The 20668-nt window shown below is 39.9% G+C and overlaps 1 protein-coding gene across 6 annotated transcripts in view; it reads left to right on the forward strand.

The window, feature by feature from the left end:
- CFAP95 (cilia and flagella associated protein 95) overlaps positions 1-20668 on the forward strand; it is a 161063-nt gene that overhangs the window by 73582 nt on the left and 66813 nt on the right. For 5 of the 6 annotated variants that reach the window (XM_061425511.1, XM_061425510.1, XM_061425513.1 and 2 more), the window contains one exon: positions 10845-10953. In XM_061425511.1, the coding sequence (XP_061281495.1) occupies positions 10845-10953 (109 nt within the window). Of the gene's footprint in view, positions 1-10383; positions 10506-10844; positions 10954-20668 lie in introns of those variants that run through there. The other variant, XM_061425512.1, reaches the window with a different exon arrangement.

Here is a 20668-nt window from a genome sequence, read left to right on the forward strand (position 1 = left end):
CAGCAGTGGCCACAGGACTGGAAAAGGTCAGTTTTCATTCCAAGCCCAAAGAAAGGCAATGCCAAAGAATGCGCAAACTACCGCACGATTGCACTCGTCTCACACTCTAGGCAAGTAATGCTCAAAATTCTCCAAGCCAGGCTTCAGCAATATGTAAACTGTGAACTTCCAGATGTTCAAGCTGGTTTTAGAAAAGCCAGAGGAGCCAGAGATCAAATTGCCAACATCCGCTGGATCATGGAAAAAGCAAGAGAGTTCCAGAAAAACATCTATTTCTGCTTTATTGACTGTGCCAAAGCCTTTGACTCTGTGGATCACAATAAACTGTGGAAAATTCTGAAGGAGATGGGAATACCAGACCACCTGACCTGCCTCTTGAGTAACCTGTATGCAGGTCAAGAAGCAATAGTTAGAACTGGACATGGAACAACAGACTGGTTCCAAATAGGAAAAGGAGTACGTCAAGGCTGTATATTATCACCCTGCTTATTTAACTCCTATGCAGAGTACATCATGAGAAACGCTGGACTGGAAGAAACAAGCTGGAATCAAGATTGCCAGGAGAAATATCAATAACCTCAGATACACAGATGACACCACCCTTATGGCAGAAAGTGAAGAGGAACTAAAAAGCCTCTTGATGTGAGTCAAAGAGGAGAGTGAAAAAGTTGACTTAAAGCTCAACATTCAGAAAACTAAGATCATGGCATCCAGTCCCATCATTTCATGGCAAATAGATGGGGAAACGGTGGAAATAGTTGCTGACTTTATTTTTCTGGGCTCCAAAATCACTGCGGATGGTGATTGCAGCCATGAAATTAAAAGACACTTGCTTCTTGGAAGGAAAGTTATGACCAACCTAGACAGCATATTGAAAAGCAGAAACATTACTTTGCCAACAAAGGTCCGTCTAGTCAAAGCTATGGTTTTTCCAGTAGTCATGTATGGATGTGAGAATTGGACTATAAAGAAAGCTGAGTGCCAAAGAATGGATGCTTTTGAATTGTGGTGTTGGAGAAGACTTGAAAGTCCCTTGGACTGCAAGGAGTTCCAACCAGTCCATCCTAAAGGAGATCAGTCCTGGGTGTTCATTGGAGGGACTGATGTTGAAGCTGAAACTCCAATACTTTGGCCACCTGATGCAGAGAGCTGACTCATTGGAAAAGATCCTGATGCTGGGAAAGATTGAGGGAAGGAGGAGAAGGGGATGACAGAAGATGAGATGGTTGGATGGCATCATCGACTCAATGGACATGGGTTTGGGTGGACTCCTGGAGTTGGTGATGGACAGGGAGGCCTGGCGTGCTGCAGTTCATGATGTTGCAAAGAGTCAGACACGACTGAGCGACTGAACTAAACTGAACTGTGTAGCTATGTTCATAATGAAAGACTGTTTTAGCTATAGATACTACTTATGAAGAAAGGCTTTTTCATTTGTTTCAATGTTAATAGAATGAATTGCTTTGAAATGAAAGAACATTGTATTATCTACTCAGTATACTTTTCTCATGGATTCATAGAAGTGTGCATTAAAATGGTCCTTTACCTCACATAATATAATCTTTTCATGTTACATGTTCATGCTCAGTCACTTCAGTTGTGTCAGACTCTGTGACTTTATGGACTGTAGCCCGCCAGTCTCCTCTGTCCAAGGGATTCTCCAGGCCAGAACACTGGAGTGGGTTGTCATGCCTGCCTCCACAGGCTCTTCCCAACCCAGATATTGAGCCGTGTCTTGTGTCTCCTGTATTGGCAGGCAGATTTTTTACCACCAGCATCATCTAGGAAGCTCCATTTTATGCTACTCTACAGTAATTAATTCAAGTTATCTAAGCCAGTAATATTAAGACTGTAGGGATAGGAGTTTATGCAGGTAATCAGGCATTTGTTTCTAGTTTGAAGGGGCCAAACTAGTCTTCATGCCATTCATGCCAGTATACTATCAAAGTGTTCTTTGGATAACAGTAATTACCAATATATAATACACTTTAAAGACTCAGTCTCTTTTTAGTCTTACTATTCCACCATCCTAAGTGTCTTTGGCCAGCCAACATAAGCTGTTTCTGGAGGGGAGATCAAAGGAACCCTAAGAAGTATCCTCAAATCTGAAGACAATTGAGATCCAGTAGTCAAAAAACATCGGTTAACAAAACGTCCCAATCCTGATTTGACCAGGACAATGCTGGTTTTCACCACTCTCAGTGTACTTAGTACCTGATTTCCCTCTAACCGTGTCCCAGGTGGGATAATCAATTATAGTGTCACTCCATTTAATCCATGTTCCTCCAGCTCTTTTCAAAGTCATACTGAAGGAGGAAACAGAACAGGCTCCATCTTGAAAGCTGGACTCCATCTCAGGCTGGACTGTGCACTTTGAGCTATATGCTCAGTATCTATGGAAATGACATACCAACTGGAAAACCAGACCCCCTGGATGGAAGAGCCCTAGGGCTTGTATCTAGACTCTCCCTAGCCTAAAAGAATACCCTAATTATCTGTGTAACTGAATAGAATCATAAATTCTATTATGCTTTTTGGGGTATGACCACAGGCCTATTGATAATTATCCACTGTTAACTACCTAGGCTTAAGGCATATGAATCACAGGTTTAAGGCATACGAATCAAGGGTTAACTTTGATTGTATCTTTCTTTTCCTTTGTTTAGACTAGTTTCAGAGAATTTGGGGAGATGAGTTTGAGCATCTACACTTAGGGTATATAAGGTTTTCACAAAAACTGGTCGGGATCCTTGGCTAAGAGGAGACTCTGCCTTAGGCCCATCAGTGTAATAAACCACTCCACTATCTGCATTGTCCTTCTGAGTGAGTTTGTTTCCTGGAACGCGTGGCTACAACATGTTTGGTAGTTAATTATACTGACAACATTTAACATTTCAACTGTTAAGATAAACAGTCTCCCATGCTGTATTTTTTTGTTTACTTCCTATATTCTCCATGGGGCTTCCTGTTTCTAAAGTTTCTTATACAAAATTTCACAATAATGATGGGTCTTATTTACATGCCATTCAATATATGCTGAGTGAGGGAAATGACCTCACTTATCTGTCTCCGTCAAATATTTTTCTTTTGAGTGCAGTTTTTAGGTTTCAAATTCTGTGGCTTCATAGTTATAAATACACAAATCACATACAGCATGAGACACATTGAAAAACAAAGTCCCTCTTCATAAGTCTGAAATGTCACCATTTCTCCCAAGGACATAAAATTTTCTTTATGACTCTTGCAAATATCTCTAAAAGTCTTCATTTGTCAGTTTGAGAAATGTGTCACAAAATAGCAATATCTTGGCATATAAATCATTTGCCTCTGAAATCTTTGAAGAGGATTGTCAAATATTTCTTTGTAGTCTGTGATTCTACTAGTTTTAATGCTTCTAATGTGCCAGGAAATATAGCTGAGTCTCTGGGGTAATTTTCATGTAAAGTCCTAGATAGCAGTTGATTATAAAACCTAATAGAAAAGGTTGGCTCAGATTTACATCAGAAATACAATAGCTGACAGAGTAGCTGTGAGCTACATTAATAGTTCTAAATTTTTAAATTAATATATTCTCCCATCTGGAGTCAACATTTTTAACATGTTTGAAATTCACGAAGAAAATGTGTTTCTTGTCAAGTAACCAGAAACCAGAATTCAGCTCTGATTTTCGTTGTCAGATATTGCTCAGGTTCACACCCCCTTTGCAATCAGTGTTATGCATATGTATGCTGAGATTTTTCCCATTCAGCATGCAGATTTATAATTCCTCTGGAGACAAGTTTTTGTTGAAAAGAACTAGCATCTCTATATGCATAATCACTCCTTTTTTATGTGCATTTTTGTTGAGTGAGCTGGGGTGCTCTTTATTTTTATGGACATGTTTGAAAGCCTTTGCTTTCAGCATTTATATTAAGGTGACAGGAACAAAATGTAAGAAATTCAATTAATCAATCATTTAAGATTTAATGAGCATTTACAACATGTAAGTCTTTAGGCACTGAGATCACAAAAATGAGTAGAAAAAAAAAATGATCCCTGTGTCTAAGATGTTCTTAGTCTAATGAAAAGGAAGATTCATTAATGGATAATTGTTTTAAAACGTGAAAGGTGGAGAAGTTTGCAAAACCCCACTGCATTTCCCTCAGTTAGTCTTGACACCACAGAGAGAAACCTCAGGGAGTAACTTGGTCTCCTCTCCTGCAAGAAGAATCCTGTGATTTAACCCAACCTTGTCCTTTTCTGAGAGCTGGACCACTATGGCTTAGGGCAGCCTGAGAGGATCTTCAGATCCTTGCCCCAAGTATGTTCTGGAATTGAGTTTGTTTAGTCCTGGAACTCAGTTGGGAATTTATGTGTTCAGTCAACTAGGGCTTACAGATTTGATTTGATGTGAAATCATCCAGCTCTTATGGTAGGAAACCCAAGCTCCCAAAGGACCCCAGAAACAAATCCAGAAAGTGTTTTTCATGAAGTTTTACTTGGGACTATGTTAGACTGGAGGAGACAGGAAATACAGGATCTAGAGCATTCAGGTAATTGTAGGATTGGTAGTGGAGTATTTTCTACAATGGAACCTACTTGTGCTATCTTTGCCTTACTAGATTCAATTGACCTTAATCCTCTCTGAATCAGTCCAAGTGGCATTTTTGACATCAGGGTCATCATTCCAAGCTCCTTTTTATACAGTTGGCAGCTCTGATCCTGTCTTGTCAGCCCTTTCCTCATTTGTAATTCTGTTCATATTCATACTGTTTCTCCCACAGTAGGGTAGAGAAAGCAAATTTCCTTTCTTGTAAATAAGGATGTCTTACATAAAGATTTCTCATATAAAAAAATAGCCACAGCTTAGCTCTGGGCTTGACAGAGCAGAAGCAAGGCTGATTGTCAAAGAAGATGCTGGCCCTGCTGGCAGGAGGTCAGGAGGTCCTAGAAGCACTTCTTCCAGCAAGAATGTTAGTCTGTATCTGCACACCTGACATCAAAAACACAGCTCTTCCTTCAGTGAACAGCACAGAATACCTGTATCAAGCTGCTTTAGCCTTGAACTGACTCCTGCTGTCAAATTCATGTCTGGAGAAAACTAACATCTGCAGATCCAGTCTGTAGACTACACCAGGGCTGGTCAATAATGACCTTCATACTAATCCAAAGCGATGTGCAAACTATAAAGACAATGTAGCAAGTTTTTCACATAGCTAAATTTATTCAATTTAAAGGATTTTAAGATTGATTTTACTTATCTTTGGTGTTGGAAGCCTTCTTATTAAAGGTGATGGATAGTTATTTTATTTTTAATGTTCCTGTTAAGAGAAAGTGTTGGCAATTTTATGTTGGTTTTACAAATTTGGGGATAAAGTTTTGCTGCTCCATGAAATGCTGAGGTTTGGGCACCACTAACCTTATGGCAGAAAGTGAAGAACTAAAGAGCCTCTTGAAAAGAGGAGAGTGAAAAAGTTGACTTAAAACTCAACATTCAGAAAACTAAGATCATGACATCTGGTCCCATCACTTCATGGCAAATAGATGGGGAAACAGTGGAAACAGTGACAGACTTTTTTTGGGTACTCCAAAATCACTGCAGATAGTGACTGTAGCCATGAAATTAAAAGATGCTTACTCCTTGGAAGAAAAGCTATGACCAACATAGACAGCATATTCAAAAGCAGAGACATTACTTTGCCCACAAAGGTCTGTCTAGTCAAAGCTATGGTTTTTCCAGTAGTCATATATGGATGTAAGAGTTGGACTATAAAGAAGTCTGTGTACCAAAGAATTGATGCTTTTGAACTGTGGTGTTAGAGAAGACTCTTGAGAGTCCCTTGGACTGCAAGGAGATCCAGCCAGTCCATCCTAAAGGAGATTAGTCCTGGGTGTTCATTGGAAGGACTGATGCTAAAGCTGAAACTCCAATACTTTGGCCACCTGATGTGAAGAGCTGACTCATTGGAAAAGACCCTGATGCTGGGAAAGATTGAGGGCAGGAAGAGAAGGGGATGACAGAGGATGAAATGGTTGGATGGCATCACCAACTCAATGGACATAAGTTTGAGTAAACTCTGGGAGTTGACGACAGATAGGGAGACCTGCCATGCTGCAGTCCATGGGGTCGCAAAGAGTCGGACATGACTAAGCGACTGAACTGACTGATCCAAGAATCTGGTATACAGTCATTCTCTAGCTCTTTCTCAACCTTGGTACTTTTGACATTTTGGATCAGATAGTACTTTATTGTGTGGGCTGTCCTGTGCACCATGGGATATTTAGCGGAGCATTGCTAGCCTCTTTCCACTAAATGCCAATAGAAAACCACTCCACCCAGATGCAGCAACTAAAAATGTCTCAGGATGGGTTTTAATGGAATAGGTGGGGACTATGATCAAAAAATTTGAAAGTTACTGTTCTATAGACATTGTAAATTTTACTTCATTTATATTCATTATTTTCTCATAAAGAATTTTTATTGCAATAAATGAGAAGTCATGGCAGCCATAAATAAATTCAGGTAGCAGTCAAAATAAGGCTATATAAAGTATATGTATATGTATAGACATATATATGTCTATGTATATAATACTTTGATTATGCATATTTACATTATTACAAAGATGCTATAAAGCTTAATTGATATTGACAAAGTATTTAAAAATCCACAACAAAGCATATTGTAGATAGATATAATATTATTACTCATAATAACATTTGCATTTTTATGTCACTTTTCACTTGAGACTCTCATTCAATTGATTTGTGTCCTTAGTGTATGATTCCCAGTTCATCTTGGGGAAACTGAGGCGCAAGTCAATGTTCAACTGACATGATAAAAGCAGGACTAATTAGGCCTCTCATATCCTTTATAATACCCTAATCATTTTTACTGTTATTATATGTGGCAAATAAGCCCCTGAAGGCAATGGCACCCTACTCCAGTACTCTTGCCTGGAAAATCCCATGGATGGACGAGCCTGGTAGGCTGTAGTCCATGGGGTCGCTAAGAGTTGGACACAACTGAGCGACTTCACTTTCACTTTTCACTTTCATGCATTGGAGAAGGCAATGGCAACCCACTCCAGTGTTCTTGCCTGGAGAATCCCAGGGACGGGGGAGCCTGGTGGGCTGCCGTCTATGGGGTTGCACAGAGTCGGACACAACTGAAGTGACTTAGCAGCAGCAGCAGCATACATTTAGTATTATAATAAATATATTTTTATTGTTAATTTTACATTTTGAATATTTTATATTTTACATTTTTGAACACATATGTTTATTTTTGCTAGGTTGGCAGCATCTAGGAAATAGGGGCAGGTCTTCAGCTGCGTGTCTCTCAGAACCTGCTGGCTCTGGGCACATCATTTGTGGGCAGCCAGCAGACTTTATGGAATGCCAATTGCATTGGCTTAGTCCTCCAAAGTTTCACTATAGATTGATGTTTTAATGCTGGGCTTTTGATTGTTGTCTGAGATTGTGGTAAGAAAAGGAATGTGTCTGTATTTTTGGTAATCTAGTTATAATACAACTTAAAATACATGGTGGGATAATCAAGGCTGCATTCTGACTTTCATGGACTTTCTTTGCCTTCATGGGTCCCTTCCTCCATTAAAAAAGTTTTAAATGATAGTTTATGATTGCTTTGGTATAAAGATGTATATTGTTCAAGCTTGATTATATTCTTTTTTACTGATTTGAAAGTGATTAAAACACTTTCCTTGGCCCCTAAAAGTTTCCCAGGCCCTGGACACTGGGCCTGTGTGTGTGTGTGTGTGCTCAGTCACTCATTCATGTCCAACTCTCTGTAGCCCCATGGATTGTAGCCTGCCAGGCTTCTCTTTCCGTGGGGTTTTCCAGGCAAGAATACTGGAGTGGGTGGCCATTCCCTACTCCAGAGGATGTTCCCAACCCAGGGATCCTATATTGCCTAAGATAGAGATGGGCCCTGGAAATAATACATTGAAATATTACTTGGTGTTTTGGCCTTTCATTCCTGTGTTCCTAGGGAGGTATTCTGGTTTTATTGCCTCAGGGAAGAATGACCCAACAGGCAACAAAAGAGCTCAATTCTTGGCTTTGAGGTTCAAAGCTTTAGGTCTTGGGATAGATTTGAAAGAATAGATGAAGAGCTGGGCTATTCTGTCCCTTAGTAGATGAAGAGTTCATGCACCAAAGATGAAAGAGGCCAGAGAAGTTGAGAATATGTGGATTTGTCTGGGATCCCAAACTTGGATTAAACTTTGGAAATCCTAGAGTAGATGGGACCTATCACTGCCTAATCATTTATTCCCAGGGTAATGTTTCCAGAGCTGTTGATGTGTGGGGCTCTGATGTGTCTCCCAAGCCCAGTGTGGTGGAGACATGAAACAAGTGCCTTCTTGGTGGGCCAGGCAAACAACTCAGGGATGGCATCTGGGTTTCTAGGAACCCTGGTTGGAGAAGGACACAAAAAGGTTTTTGGTGGTTTGGATAGTGGCAGGCTTCCCTGGTGGCTTAGATGGGAAGCATCTTCTTGCAATGCGGGAGACCAGAGTTCGATCCCTGGGTTAGGAAGATCCCCGGAGAAGGAAATGGCAACCCACTCCAGTACTCTTGCCTTGGAAAATCCTACGTACAGAGGAGCCTGGTAGGCTACATTCCATGGGGTCGCAAAGGGCTGGACACGACTGAGCGACTTCACTTTCACCCTTCTGGCAAAGTGCCAGTCTGTGTAGACTGTGTGGCAGGACGAGGCGGGCAGAGCAGAGCTCTGCATGGATCCATAATAGAAGAACATTGGAGAAGGAGGATGTTTCCATGGGTTCCAGCAAGGAGATATGATGCCAGCAAAGATGGACTCTTGGCATTGTGGTACCACATGAACTCTTTAGAGTTGGAAGAGAACCAGAATTGACAGATTAGGTTTTTTTCACCTGAAATTATGAGCACTTGGAAAAGAAATTAAGTACAATAATGGAAAAATCAAGTTACAAATTTTGTACCTCAGAATTTTTTGAAGCCAGATTAGTATTCACTATATATAGGTTTATATGGGTTCTTTACATTATTTGCAGGACCTTCCACCTTTAATTTTTTTTCCTTTTAACTCTTCTAAAAATCTTAAAATGTATTGGTATAATTTCTGTCCTCATTTTACACATAAGAAAATAAGGGCACAGAAAAGTTAAGTGACTTCCCCAAGGTCACACAGCTAGCACTTTGCTGAGCAATGACTCAAGCCCATGACCCCATTCACTCTACCATTCCTGTTTTGTGGTGTTTTTTTTTTTTTTTTGATTAATTAATTTATTTTTGTCTGTGCTGGGACTTCACTGCTGTGTGCGGACTTTCTCTAGTTGCAGTGAGCCAGGACTACTCTCCAAGTGTGGTGCACAAGCTTCTCATTACATGGGCTTCTCTTGTGCAGCATGAGCTCTAGAGTGCTCGGGCTTCAATAGTTATGGTGCACAGGCTCAGCTGCCCTGCAGCATGTGGTATCCTTGTTCCTAGACCTGGGATCAAACCCATGACCCCTGTATTGGCAGGCAGGTTCTTAACCACTGGACCACCAGGGAAGTCCCCTACTCCTGGTTCTTAATGTCTGATATTCCCCTAAAAAACTTCAGTGAGAGCTTTCTCTCAGGCTCTCAAAAAATAGTATTGGTACCAAAATGCTGTTAGTGTTTTGCAGTTAATGCTCAGATGTGAGGAGGGCTGAGGGCTCATCTGCTGAGGCTCTGCTAATATGCCCTGGGCTCCCTCTCTGCTGTGTTCTATGCAGAGCTCTGCTTCCATGAATGGTGGTGGGGAGGTAAGGGTATAATCTGAATACAGGGCCCCAGCACCAATGCAGTGGGATGAGGTGGGGTGGTCAGGTCCTAGGCTGGGTGCCCCACCCAGGTTAGTTGATGCTGTTCTGCTTCTACAGTCCTGTACTCACACTTAACAACATTGTCGATTTTTCTTGTTTAATTGCCCACTCCTTTCCAGACTATGAGCAACTGAAGGCAGGAATTACACCACACTTTCTCCCCATTTGTATCTCCTGCACCTAACAGGATGCCTGGCATGTAATAGGTATTTAAAATATTCACTCAATGAATGAGCAGATAGGTGGATGGATGGATAATAAGATCCTGGGTACCTCAGTGTCCCTCACATAGTCCTAGTTCCATATCTCTTGATAAAAAAGCAAGCCTCTTTTGATGGGTGTTTGGGTTCAGTTTCCTTTATCTCACCTGAGAAAGCTTTGTGAAAATAGCTCCTTCTGTTGTGGGCCACTTCACCTCCTCTTTCCTTCCTTATCCCCAAACCTTTCCTTTATTATTATTTTCCACCACTGTTTTAGTCAAAATGTTCAGAATACTTTTCCTCTTTCATCTACATGTTTTAAGAACTCTTATGTTTAACTGTTAACTTCCTTTAAACCCTCTTTAGAAGCAGAGACCACATGTTATAAATCCATATGAGTAAATATTTTACTGTCTCTTGTTTTGAGAAGAATTGTAATTAAATTTCATGGTAGAACAATTTCTAAAGTGGTAAGTTGCCTTTCTAAGATATTACCATGTCTTGTTTTAATTCTTACTTTCAGTAACTAATTTACATCATTAAATAAGATTCACTTCACTGGAGTCACTGAATAATCATTGCATTGGATAAGTGTTGTTTTGGGACATTAGTTTTATCACGTTTTTAGGAAGTAGCCTCAGTATTACCTGAAAAGAGATGGGCAATATATGTCCCAAATCCAGTAAATTTATCATTAGAACAATATCACAAATATAGTAAACTTTCATTGTATTATTTTTAAAATATTTAAATGCAATACATGATAAATAAGCTTTGTCTTTTAACAGATTCTAATTTTTTTTCTTAAGGCACCGTGACAGAGAAACTTATCCTAAAGATTATGATATAGAGGGTCCTGAAGAAGTGAAAAAACTATGTAATTCAACATATCGTCGACTTGGAACCAGTGAACCCCCAGTAAGTAGTAACCACTAATTTCTCTAAGTCCAAATCTTCCTCCTAGTGAAACATGAAAAAGTAGAGGGAGGAGCATTTTCTCAGAGCTCCTCTTACTTGTGTTAGTTACTTAGGCAGGTGGCTTAGCCACTGTTTGCCTCAGTGACCTTACCTGTAAGATGGGAGCACTTCATAAGGTTACTGGGTAAATAAAACAAATAAAGTGCTTAACTCAGTGCCTGGCACATAGCAAGTGCTCAAGAAATTATTACTGCTATTGTGATACCTTGCTAGATGTCTCCTCTAACCTTCATCATCACCCTATGAAGTAGGTATTCTTATCTCTATTTTACAAATGCAGAGAAACTCCTAGATGTTAAATGACTTACTCAAAGTCACACAGCCAGGGAGGTGAAAGAGTGAGAGTTTGAACCCATTTCTTTGATTTTATATCTTTTGTATTTAAGGTGACAGAGTTGTAAGTAATTTAAACATGCTATTATTTCTTATAACATTTGTACAACCAAGTTACTAAAGGAGGAATCATTGCATAAGTACTTCCTGTTTGAATTGTGGATGGATTACTCCATGGTTATTTAGGTGTTTTTTTCTTTCTTTCTTTAAAAGATAATTTTGTTTATTTACTTATTAGCTGTGCTGGGTCTTTTTTTTCTATTTTATTTTAAATTTATTTTTTTATTTAAGGATAATTGCTTTATAGAATTTTGCTGTTTTCTGTCAAACCTCAACATGAATCAGCCATAGGTATACATATATCCCCTCACTTTTGAACCTCCCTCCCACCTTGCTCCCCATCCCATCCCTCTAGGTTGATACAGAGCCCTGTTTGAGTTTCCTGAGCCATACAGCAAATTCCCGTTGGCTATCTATTTTACATGTGGTAATGTAAGTTTCCATGTTACTCTTTCCATACATCTCACCCTCTTCTCCCCTCTCCCCATGTCCATAAGTCTATTCTCTATGTCTGTTTCTCCATTCCTGCCCTGTAAATAAATTCTTCAGAACCATTTTTCTAGATTCCGTATATGTGTGTTAGAATACGATATTTATCTTTCTCTTTCTGACTCACTTCACTCTGTATAATAGGTTCTAGGTTCACTGACCTCATCAGAACTGATTCAAATGAGTTCCTTTTTATGGCTGAATAATATTCCATTGTGTATATGTACCACAATTTCTTTATTCATTCATCTGTCAATGGGCATCTAGGTTGCTTCCAAGTTCTAGCTACTGTAAATAGTGCTGCAGTGAACAATGGGATACATGTGTCTTTTTCAACCCTGGTTTCCTCGGGTATATGCCTAGGAGTGGGATTGCTGGGTCATATGGTGGTTTTATTCCTAGTTTTTTAGGGAATCTCCATACTGTCTTCCATAGTGGCTGTATCAATTTACATTCCCACCAACAGTGCAAGAATATTCCCTTTTCTCCACACCGTCTCCAGCATTTATTGTTTGTAGACTTTTTGATGATGGCCATTCTGACTGGTGTGAGGTAATATCTCATTGTGGTTTTGATTTGCATTTGAGTGATGTTGAGCATCTTTTCATGTGTTTGTTAGCCATCTATATGTCTTCTTTGGAGGAATGTCTGTTTAGTTCTTTTTCCCACTTTTTGACTGGGTTGTTTGTTTTTCTGGTATTGAGTTGTATAAGCTGCTTGTATATTTTGGAAATTAATCCTTTGTCAGTTTTTTCATTTGCTATTATTTTCTCCTATTCTGAAGGTTGTCTTTTCACCTTGATTATAGTTTCCTTTGCTGTGCAAAAGCTTTTAGGTTTAATCAGGTCCCACTTGTTTACTTTTGTTTTTATTTACGTTATTCTAGGAAGTGGGTCATAGAGGATCTTGCTTTGATTTATGTCATTGAGTGTTCTGCCTATGTTTTCCTCTTAGAGTTTTATAGTTTCTGGTCTTACATTTAGGTCTTTAATCCATTTTGAGTTTATCTTTGTGTATGGTGTTAGGAAGTGTTCTAATTTCATTCTTTTACATGTAGCTGTCCAGTTTTCCCAGCACCATTTATTGAAGAGGCTGTCTTTGCCCCATTGTATATTCGTGCCTCCTTTGTCAAAAATAAGGTACCCATAAGTGCATGGGTTTATTTCTGGGCTTTCTATTTTATTTCATTGGTCTATATTTCTGTTTTTGTGCCAGTACCATACTGTCTTGATGACTACAGCTTTGTAGTATAATTTGAAGTCAGGAAGGTTGATTCCTCCAGTTCCATTTTTATTTCTCAAACTATTTAGGTGTTTGCTCAATCAGTGTGAGGCAGGAGCCTCCCAAATTCTGTCCTAGAGTGTCAAGAGATTTGGGACTAGTTGACGGCTCAGTTCAACTTCTTAGTTTGGCCTTGGGGCCTGAAGAGTTGGTAATTTCACAGACAGATATGAATGTGTTTAGAAGTCTGGGTTTGGATCACATTCTTCCCCTCAAAGCCTGGGCTACTTTAAAAAAGGGTAAGCCTAGGAAGATCCATAATTCTACCATTGAGGATGGCTCTAGAAAATTCTCTGTTCTGCAAGATGATGGGAAAAATTTAGCTTAGCAGAACCTATGCTGTTCCCCATTCCTTTTATAGTTATCATAGGCAGAGAATAATAAACATAGACTGAAAATGGGAATTTATTATAAAGATGCAGCTGCCTGGATATGGAACAAGGACACTTACTGGAACCAAGACAGCTCTAAAGCAAGTTGTCTCTCTCTCTCCCTCTCTCTTTCTCTCCCCTCTGTTTTCTCTCTATCTGATACACACACTCTTTCTCAGAATCTCTATTTCTCTCTGCTTTGTCCTCCTTTAGTCCCACAGCTTAAATCTCAGGGGCATTCTGCCAGTTTCCCCAGTTTTCACGCTGCTCTCTTGCCTTTGCACAAGGCTGCCTAAGTGGTCATTAGCCAGCACATGGATGGAGCTCTTGAGTATAATGCCCAACTCAGAAAATAACCACCCCTTCCCACTTCTCCAAACCCAGCTTACCCTTGCTTTCTTGAGCATGGTGAGGATGAGAGCAAGGTGGACAATGCAGGCATTGTCTGGCATGCACTTAGCATCTTTGACCCTTAAAAACATTTATTTTTTATTCCTAAATGAAAATACTCTTGATCTCTAGATTGTGGGAGGAAGTGAAATATAAGGAGTAGGAACCTCAAACATTTATTCCTTATATTCCATGCATTGTAGCAGTTAATTCTCAGGTTTAATAGAGAATGTATAAATGAAATAATATTTACCCTCTTTATGACTTTCATTCATAGTCATTGAAACCTTGTCCTATCAGGTTTACAGTGTGTGTTAGATAGGAATGTTACTGAATGAACTTGGGTCCACTTCCCAACCTGCAGCAAAGCCAAAATTCAGTTTGAAAATAGAGACAGGATTTTGGAAAAGGTTTACTATAAGTCTCATCTGCAAAACTAAGTTACAGATATGAGGCTCTGGTAATCTATCTGCAGTAGCAGAGCAGCAAGAAGGGAATCAGCTACATATTCATCAGTGGTGGGACAAAGATAAGTGAGTAATCAGGCCCAGATTTGGCTTTGGGAGATGAGATATGGGCCATGTAGAAGAGAAAGATGACAGAGAGCCATTTTAGTGCCTGCCCAAGAGCATCTCATGTAGGAATGGGAGAGGGATTGACTGTATTCCCGTGAACTGAGCCAGGACATCGAAGTACAGAGATTGGCATCCTGTATCATGAAACACACCGCTGAATGTTCCCAGAAGAGTTCTCAGCTTCTATTAGAACACTGCAAGAAAGTCAGGTTTGAACGTCCTTCAGTGCCAGAGAGGGTCAGACACAGGCAAACCCAGAGAAACCCAAAACAAGAGTACATGTCCACTTTTCCCGCATTTGCTTCTCTCCTTCCTCATGTCTTCTCACCCTCAAACCCTCAAGGAGCCAGAAGGAGTTGGGGTGTAGGAAAGAATTCCAAGGGGGACAGTTGGGAAGAAATCAGCTGAAGTAGACCAGACTGACACATGCTTCTTGAGAACCTTTCATTTTAAGTGAAATTTTGGCTGGTGCATGGGACTGGGCATTTTACTTACTCAGTAAAACTGTTCTTGGGACAGAAGTAGCCAAAAGGTTTTTATAATATCTGAGTGACCAGAAAATCCTGAAGCCTGTCCTATATTTCAGCAAAGAGCATAAAAAGGAACTATCCCTTCCAAGTAACTATGGATGGACAGCAATGAAAGAATAGATTTGTTTTCTGATTGTACCTACTTACAAGACCTATTGTTCAAAGAGCCAATTGCCCATTTGTATATAAAATAGAAGTCTATTCACATCATCCCTCTCCATCCTCTTCCCTTACTTTAATTTTCTTCATGGCACTTCAATGACTGGACATATTTAAGACTTGTTAGCTGTTAATTGTCTGTCTCTCCCTACTAGAATACAAGCTTTATGGGAGAACAGATGTTGGTCTTTTTTGTTCTCTGCTATATGTCCATTTCCTCTAATGGTGTCTGGCACATAGTGTGTGTGTGTGTGTGTGTGTGTGTGTGTGTGTGTGTGTGTGTTAGTCGCTCAGTCATGTCTGAATCTTTGCAACCCATAGACTGTAGCCTGCCAGGCCATGGGATTCTCCAGGCAAGAATATTGGAGTGGGTTGCCATTCCCTTCTCCAGGGCTGGCACACAGTAGGTACACAATAAATATTTATGGAAGGAGGAAAGAAAGGAAGACTGTATTCCACAAATATGTATTAAGTTCCTATTATCTTGTTAAGTGCTGGTCTAAGAAATGTTGTGCCAAGTCATCATGATGAGTGCTAGGGTTAGAAACATAATTCAAAGCAAGGTCACTGTACATCAGGAACTCACAGGCTTTGGGGGGGTAATGGGTGCATGCAACCGCAGTGGTGGTATGTATGATGGATAATATGACAGGAAGAAGGTCAGGGCACTTGAACTGAAATAAGTTGAGGAGAGGGTCAAGGATGGCTTCCTAGGGAATTCCCTACTGGTCCAGTGGTTAGGACTCAGTACTTTCACTGCCGAGAAACCTGGGTTCACTCCCTGGTTGGACACTAAGATCTCGCAAGCTGTGTGGTGGTGTGGCCAAAGAAAAGTATGGCTTCCCAGTAGAGGTGACCACCTGAAGCTTCTGGGCTGAGTGTTTAAAGGAACTATCTGTTGGTGGAATCTGGAAAGGTACTACCCAAATTTCAGTGGTAGCATAGTCGAATTCCTACCCCAGTGACCCCTCTGGCTTCAGGAAGCTGAGTGGAGTCGTGGATTCATAGGGGAGCAGTCATTAAAGCCACTGGAATTTCTGATTGTGTTAATAGTAGTCTAAGTGATTATGGGAAGTAGTATTTTAAATTACAATAGTTTGTGTTATTTTATTTGGACTTCATTAAGGTATTACTTAGCTATAACAGAGTGAGTTCCATGTAAAGTAAATGATCAAGAGTACATCTATCATTATTTCTTCATTTGTTAAGTCCCTCACCCAAGGACCTCATGGCAGATTATGACCCTCTGTCATAATCACTTATGTAAGACCACTTCTAAGGAAGTGTTGCACATTGAATCCCATAAACTTGGAAGGATTAACTACAGAGTAAATTTGATGTTGTATCACAGAAGATGAGAAATGTCAGATAGAAAGGAACAAAGAGAAATTTGAGTAATTTTATTAAGCAGATTTTTCTTATACAGCTAATGGATCAATGCCAAGGGATTTTTGGAACAGGATAACACTGATGAGCAAATTAGTCTAATATTAGATTAGTATTAACAACATGACAGTCATTTTGGACTTAAAATGGCAAACAAATGAATAGTACAAAAGTGTGCTAACATTCACTTTATGAACAGATGAATACTAAGTAGGTCTCAAGTAAGAGCTGTTTTGGTGGATGAAAATACAACATTTAAAAATTAAAGACCCTAAAAGGGATATAATTATAATGGATTTGAGAAATTAAATTGTCATTTACTTAATTGGTTCAGGTATTTTTTTTTCTTTGATTGACATAGTAGAATAGTATTTTGAACACTACAATCTTACAAATGCTTCCTGCATTCAGATCTAAGTACTACCTGAAAAACACATATGGATCAAATCTTTATAAATGGAATAATTTTAAATGTCAGTGAAAGAGAACCACTTAAACCAGGGAGAAGAAAGATGTTTGGAAGATAGTGGACTATTGAGTCAGGGCCCTCTCTTGCTTTCTATCTCCATAATCTCTGAATTTGAAGTTGATGCCACAGGTTCCAGCATGCTCTCCTGGATTTTGTCTTTTCCTATGTCAGTACAATTGCATCTGACTTTCCTGTTTCAGGAATTCTGTGTAAGTTTTGGCCAACTCGAGCGTATTTCCTTGTCTTATGCTTCAGCTATGGGCTTGGGAACTCTATCGAGTATCACTTCTTGGCACTTGGATGTGAATGAAAGGAGGTATCTGCCATTTTGATCCTATTACTCTCCTTTGTGACTCTTTTTCTGTGTCAGTAGTCATGCCACATGGCTTCCCAGGTGGCTCAGTGGTAAAGAATCTGCCTGCCAGTGCAGGCAGCCCAAGAGATGTGGGTTTGATCCTTGGGTAGGGAAGATCCCCTGGAGTAGGAAATGGCAACCCGCTCCAGTATTCTTACCTAACAATTTCTATGGACAGAGGAGCCTTGTGGTCTGCAGCGTATGGGGCCTGCAAAGAGTCAGACAGGACTGAGTGATTGAGCCCAGTCATGCCCTAATTTAACTTTTAGAGAAACTAGCTTTTAATATTTCATATGTGTCCATTTGCTTGTGTGCGTGTGTGCGTGCTAAGTCGCTTCAGTCCTTCAGTATGAGTTAGAGGAGCATGCTTTCAGGGAACCCTTATAAGGAACCCCCCAAAAAATGCCTGTTGGGCATCATTTAAAATGAATCTTGCTGAGAGAGATTCTGCCAGGGGGTAAGTCTTCCTCAGCACAAATAGGCTGGTTACATTCTAATGTGAAACTTGAGGCGAAGTCCTAAGTGACCTACTCTTTTCCTGTACCCATTATCCAGATTATACACCTACTGGCTTTCCTTAAATGTAGCCATACGGGAAGAGTTCATTTTGGAAGATTAGAAATAGAGACTTAAAAAATTGATACTCAGGAAAATGGGGAATAAGAATGATATTATGAAGTGTACTTCCTGTATACATATTAGATATTTTTTATATTACCATTTTACTCAAGCTAGATTTTATTATGCAAATTAAATGGAAATTTTAGTGCTTATCCTGTAAGCTTGTGCTATGATAATTGCACATATCAAATTGCTGATATCCAGTTTGTGATACATATATATATACAGCCCAAAAGACTTTTAAACATATGGAAGTGTTTTTATAAATTATCCACCCTTATGTCAGGTTATGAACATTTCTAGACCAAAGTGATTTTTCACATTAAGATGGTGTAGGATTAGGTTTGCCTACACACAACAGAAACCAGAAATCAACAGTGGCTGTTCACATAAGGTTTTATTCTTTTATATAAAAAGTCGGTGGCACCAAGCAGCCCCCTGCATTGAGCTGTGGGTGTAAGGGTTTGGAGTTGGTAGTGCTGTGCCCCACCCTCAGTACAGAGCAGAGAAGGCGGATGTTTCTTTGGGGTCATGTTGGTGTGCGTCAGAGGAACTTAAATATCTGGCCTTGGTTCAGAAACCTAACAGATTGCCAGACAAAAGGAAACACTTGAAGTAAGAAGCTTCCTGTAAAGCTTTATAGGTAGAGTTTATATTTATAGCACCAATGTACATTTTGAAACCTTCTTTCAGGAGTGGGAGTAAAAGGGGAAAAAAGGGGGGCGGTGGGTGAAGGGGTAGATGAAAGCTTTAATTTAAAAAGAAAGTTCAAAGAAAGGAAATTATTTTGATTAAATATATTTCATTTGGGTATTTTTGGACCATATAGTAAATTAATTGTTAAACTGCAGTCGAGTTGTGGGAGTGAGAGTTTTGATAAGCCCTGTATGGACTGCATTGTGAATCACTTGCCAGTTGTATTTTATGGAGCTTATTTAATGATTTAAAAGACTGTACTGTATATAGGAGGTATGTTGCCTTCTTATTTGTATGTTTACCATATACTTTGATATTTGAAATGTTATGAACTGGAAAGGCCACTTATATTTCTAGAAAAGATTGGATTTTATGCAACCTCTTTTCCTTGAATTAACAGCAATAAAAAAAAAAAAAGTCTAGAGGATAACAGGCCAAGAGTGGTATGAAAGTTCGATAAATTGTCAGACACCTACTGCTTCTTGCTTTCTGCTCTGCCATCCCTTACAAAAGGCCCAGTATGGCTGCTGGAAATCTGCCATTATGTCCACATTCCATGCCATAGAAAGAGAAACAGAAGCTGGAGGTTGTATATATTAATTCCATTATGTCCTATTGTCCAGAACAAGTCACTGGTCATTTCTAAGTATAAGGGAGGTTAGAAATGTAGTCTGAAACCTCATGGGCCCAACTAAAATTTGAGGGTTCTATTATTGATGAATAACAGAATTGGAAGTCTAATATTGGAGAATACTATTTACCTCTGATATGGAGGACACAGAGGGTAAGCGTGGGCTCTGCTGACAGATTGCTTCTCATTGATTCTTGGCTCCACCACCTACTAGGTTGTAACTTTGGTCAAGAGTTTACAATTTTCTGTTTCTTTATTTACTTGGGTAAAAAGTGGGAATAGAGTTTTCATGAGCATTTAATGTGAAGACATTTAGAATGGTGTCTGGTCAATATGGCATTGTTATTGCCATTATTCCATGGTTTATTGCAACTAACTAAGCTACACCCAGTAGTCTCTGGGTTTTATTTACTACTATAGCTCTAGAACTTAGTAGGATGCCTGGCATTTCACACATATGGACGGATGGATGAATGACTGAATGAGTCAGACTGCTTGTTTTAAATTGTGGAATTTCTTTTCTCTCTGGTTTATCTGAGCATTAATCCCTTTCAACCTCAGTTTTCCCCTCCTTAAAATGAAGATAAAATAAGCCAAGAGTCTTTCCTTTCTCCCTCCAGAACTACTCTCTACCCGTCTCAACCCTGCTGTGTACCAAGGAGGCTGACCTTTATGGATTATGTCAGTGAGTTTTTTGCCCTCTGGCTTTCTGTGAATTTCCAGGAACTGGCCTGTGGAAGGCACTGACAGGTGATCAGCAATGGAAGGAGAGCTGGCTCTGACATTTCTTTGCTTTCCTCCTGAGAGGCCATTTTGACAGTGGCTGTCTTCTATGGATTAAATGATTGTGTCCCTTTCAAACTCAAATGTTGAAATTCTAACTCCCAGTTCAGTTCAGTTCAGTCGTTCAGTTGTGTCCGACTCTTTGCGACCCCATGAATCGCAGCACGCCAGGCCTCCCTGTCCATCACCAACTCCCGGAGTTCACCCAGCCTCACGTCCATCGAGTCAGTGATGCCATCCAGCCATCTCATCCTCTGTAGTCCCCTTCTCCTCCTGCCCCCAATCCCTCCCAGCATCAGAGTCTTTTCCAATGAGTCAACTCTTTGCATGAGGTGGCCAAAGTCCTGGAGTTTCAGCTTTAGCATCGTTCCTTCCAAAGAAATCCCAGGGCTGATTTCCTTCAGAATGGACTGGTTGGATCTCCTTGCAGTCCACGGGACTCTCAGGAGTCTTCTCCAACACCACAGTTCAAAAGCATCAGTTCTTCAGTGCTCAGCCTTCTTCACAGTCCAACTCTCACATCCAT

Source organism: Bos javanicus, chromosome 8 (assembly GCF_032452875.1).
Source record: "Bos javanicus breed banteng chromosome 8, ARS-OSU_banteng_1.0, whole genome shotgun sequence".
Taxonomy (NCBI): Eukaryota; Metazoa; Chordata; class Mammalia; order Artiodactyla; family Bovidae; genus Bos; species Bos javanicus.